Source organism: Limulus polyphemus, unplaced genomic scaffold (genome assembly GCF_000517525.1).
Source record: "Limulus polyphemus unplaced genomic scaffold, Limulus_polyphemus-2.1.2 Scaffold118, whole genome shotgun sequence".
In the NCBI taxonomy this organism is placed as follows: domain Eukaryota; kingdom Metazoa; phylum Arthropoda; class Merostomata; order Xiphosura; family Limulidae; genus Limulus; species Limulus polyphemus.
The window spans coordinates 541,789-544,258 of record NW_013665728.1 but is presented as its reverse complement, the minus strand read 5'-3'; the positions used below and the strand labels follow the sequence as shown (position 1 = coordinate 544,258).

General features: G+C 35.7%; 1 protein-coding gene across 1 annotated transcript in view; it reads left to right on the top strand.

Moving 5' to 3' along the window:
* Positions 1-2,470, top strand: part of LOC106472170 (O-acyltransferase like protein-like) — a 21,403-nt gene that overhangs the window by 16,958 nt on the left and 1,975 nt on the right. Inside the window, exon 14 of the mRNA XM_022401656.1 lies at positions 328-470. Coding sequence (XP_022257364.1) covers positions 328-470 — 143 coding nt within the window. The remainder of the gene's footprint in view (positions 1-327; positions 471-2,470) is intronic.

The following is a 2,470-nucleotide window of genomic DNA, read 5'->3' as shown; positions in this document are numbered from 1 at the left end:
CTCTTGCGGTATGATTTTTTCATCGTCAGGTCAAAACTTTGGACATTTGCTGTTATATTAAACTTATATTAAATTTTTTCTTCATTACCCATTCAAGCCGTCTCCAGCCATTATTACTGGGAGTACTTTGGAAATTGTTGCTAGCAGTGAGGGTACGCACAAGGAGATGACTCAATGCATTTTTACCATTGAAAGTAAGAACAGTATAGTAAATTAGCTATATTCATTACTAAGTTAATTTTTAGTTCTGATCTACGTAAGTAGCTTGCTTTGATTGGAAATTCTTTATAATGATTTTTATTCCTGGGATATCTTTATTCACCCTAGGATTACTGAACACATTCCTATCCTTGAAAATCCTTGTTGTATTAGATAGAGTAACGTATGCAGCCTATCTAATCCACCCTTTGTTCCAGCAACTTTACCACAGTCGACTTCGCGTTCATCTCTCAGGAGATCAGTATGTAGGGGTAAGTATATCTAGTTTCCAAGTATAACAGTTATTTCTTGTAGCAGTGGGCACTGCGGAAGTCAAGAACCAGATTTTGTAACTTTATACAGTTCGTTAGTGGTACACGGTCACGGCTTTTTATAACTTTGTTTAATATGTATGCTGAGAGAAAACGTGCAATAAACGAAGTCGGCAAGGTTAGCGAAGGGAATAAAGTTGACTCTTTTTATCAGAAATTTGAACTATAAATAATTATAATAATCCTTTAGAAGACTACAGTTAAAATATGCTTGAATAAAATATTTTAATGTAGTAAAGAAGATACTCTGTTTGTTTTAAAGCAAAGCCTCATGGGGCTGTCTGCGATGCCCATCGCGGGGAATCGAACCCCGTATTTTAGCGTTGCATATCCGTAGACTTACCGCTGTCCCATGAGGGAGGGACAAGAAGATACTAATGATAAAACATGTAGGGTGATAATGTCAGTTCGTATCATAAGGATTAACAGGATCTATTTCAGAAAAGTGTTTGGACCTCTTTAGCTGAGATTTATCTACTTTTCCGATCCTACCTGTTTTTATTTTTGTTTAATTTAGTATCAAAAATAAACGAATAGGAACACACACACACACACACACAACGTTCTACCACAAAACCTTAAGATGAAGGAGCGGTAAGTTGTTGGTTAAGTTGACCTAAAATGACTGGGTTCTAATAGGTCCAGTCAACACATACGCGGTTGTATAGTATGGGAGTTCATTAGGTGAGAGTGGATAAACAAGTTAGGATAATGTTCTTTGATTTTCAAATTTGAGGTAGATGTATGGAGAGACAGGAGATATATTAAATACATTTTTGGGAGACACAGATGCGCAATAAAAATAGTATATTTTAAATCGTCTCTGTGTCTAGGTATCTTTTAAACTCCCCATATTTTATTTTTTAGAATATTGTTTGCAATGTTGAACATATGTGTTTATAATAACTACTTAGTGAAATCATGACATTGTGATAGGAATTTCGTCAGTGGCTTCACTACGTTTCTATGTTAAGTATATTCATTAAGTTGATTGTCTGTCGAAGCAGGAGAATTAGGGTCACCTTAAAAAATATATTTTGGTGTCGACCTAACAATAGAATCTAACGTTTGTATATATAAAGAGGTTTAGTACGTTATTTCAAAACAATTTTGGAGTCTCACCACGTCTTTAGAGTCATAGTCGTCACGCTATATCTGACGACAGTGCATCTTGAAAATAGCCCTGCAGCATCGTTTCCATTAAAAAAAAAAGGATCCGCCGTAAGGTTATTATGTCATAAACACACCCCTAATTCCTACAGGTTTTCCATAACCCATCTAGTGTACGAGGACAACAGTTTCCCAGTGTCCTTTTTAACAGTCCGATCGCACAATCATCCATAAGCACTGCGTCTGGTGTTTTGATCTGTACGTCTTCGCATGAAAAAGTATAAAAATAAGTTGATTCTCTGGCTGATTGAGGCATAAGATAGCTGAATTATATGCCACAGAAATAACTGGTGTCACTTTTCCAAATGGAGATTCTTTTTTTATGTTGCATACTGTTGTCTACGCCCTACGGCACGTGGACGGCTTTTGCCACTGACCTTTACGTTCGTGCATTCTTACCTGTTACAAGACGTCGCACATTGTTATACGACCTGTTCTAAGTCTCTTTCTGGATAGTCCTGTGTCCATACGTTGATTCACATTTCTTTGTTCTCCAATGCCATTAATTATTAGGTCAAGATATTAATGTCGCCTTTTTTTAGATGTAGAAACCCGAACAACTTATATATCAAAACAAAATATTTATTAAATGAAATAGCTCCATTCTTATCTATGATGTTTTTCCATCTTACAATCAGGTTGTTAATGCCCTGATTAAAGATATAACTTGGCTTTGAAGCAAAAAACATGTCGATGTCCTCTTTAACACCTTCCACATTTACATATGTTTTTCTATTAAGATGGTATTGCAGGGAACGAAAAATATTGTA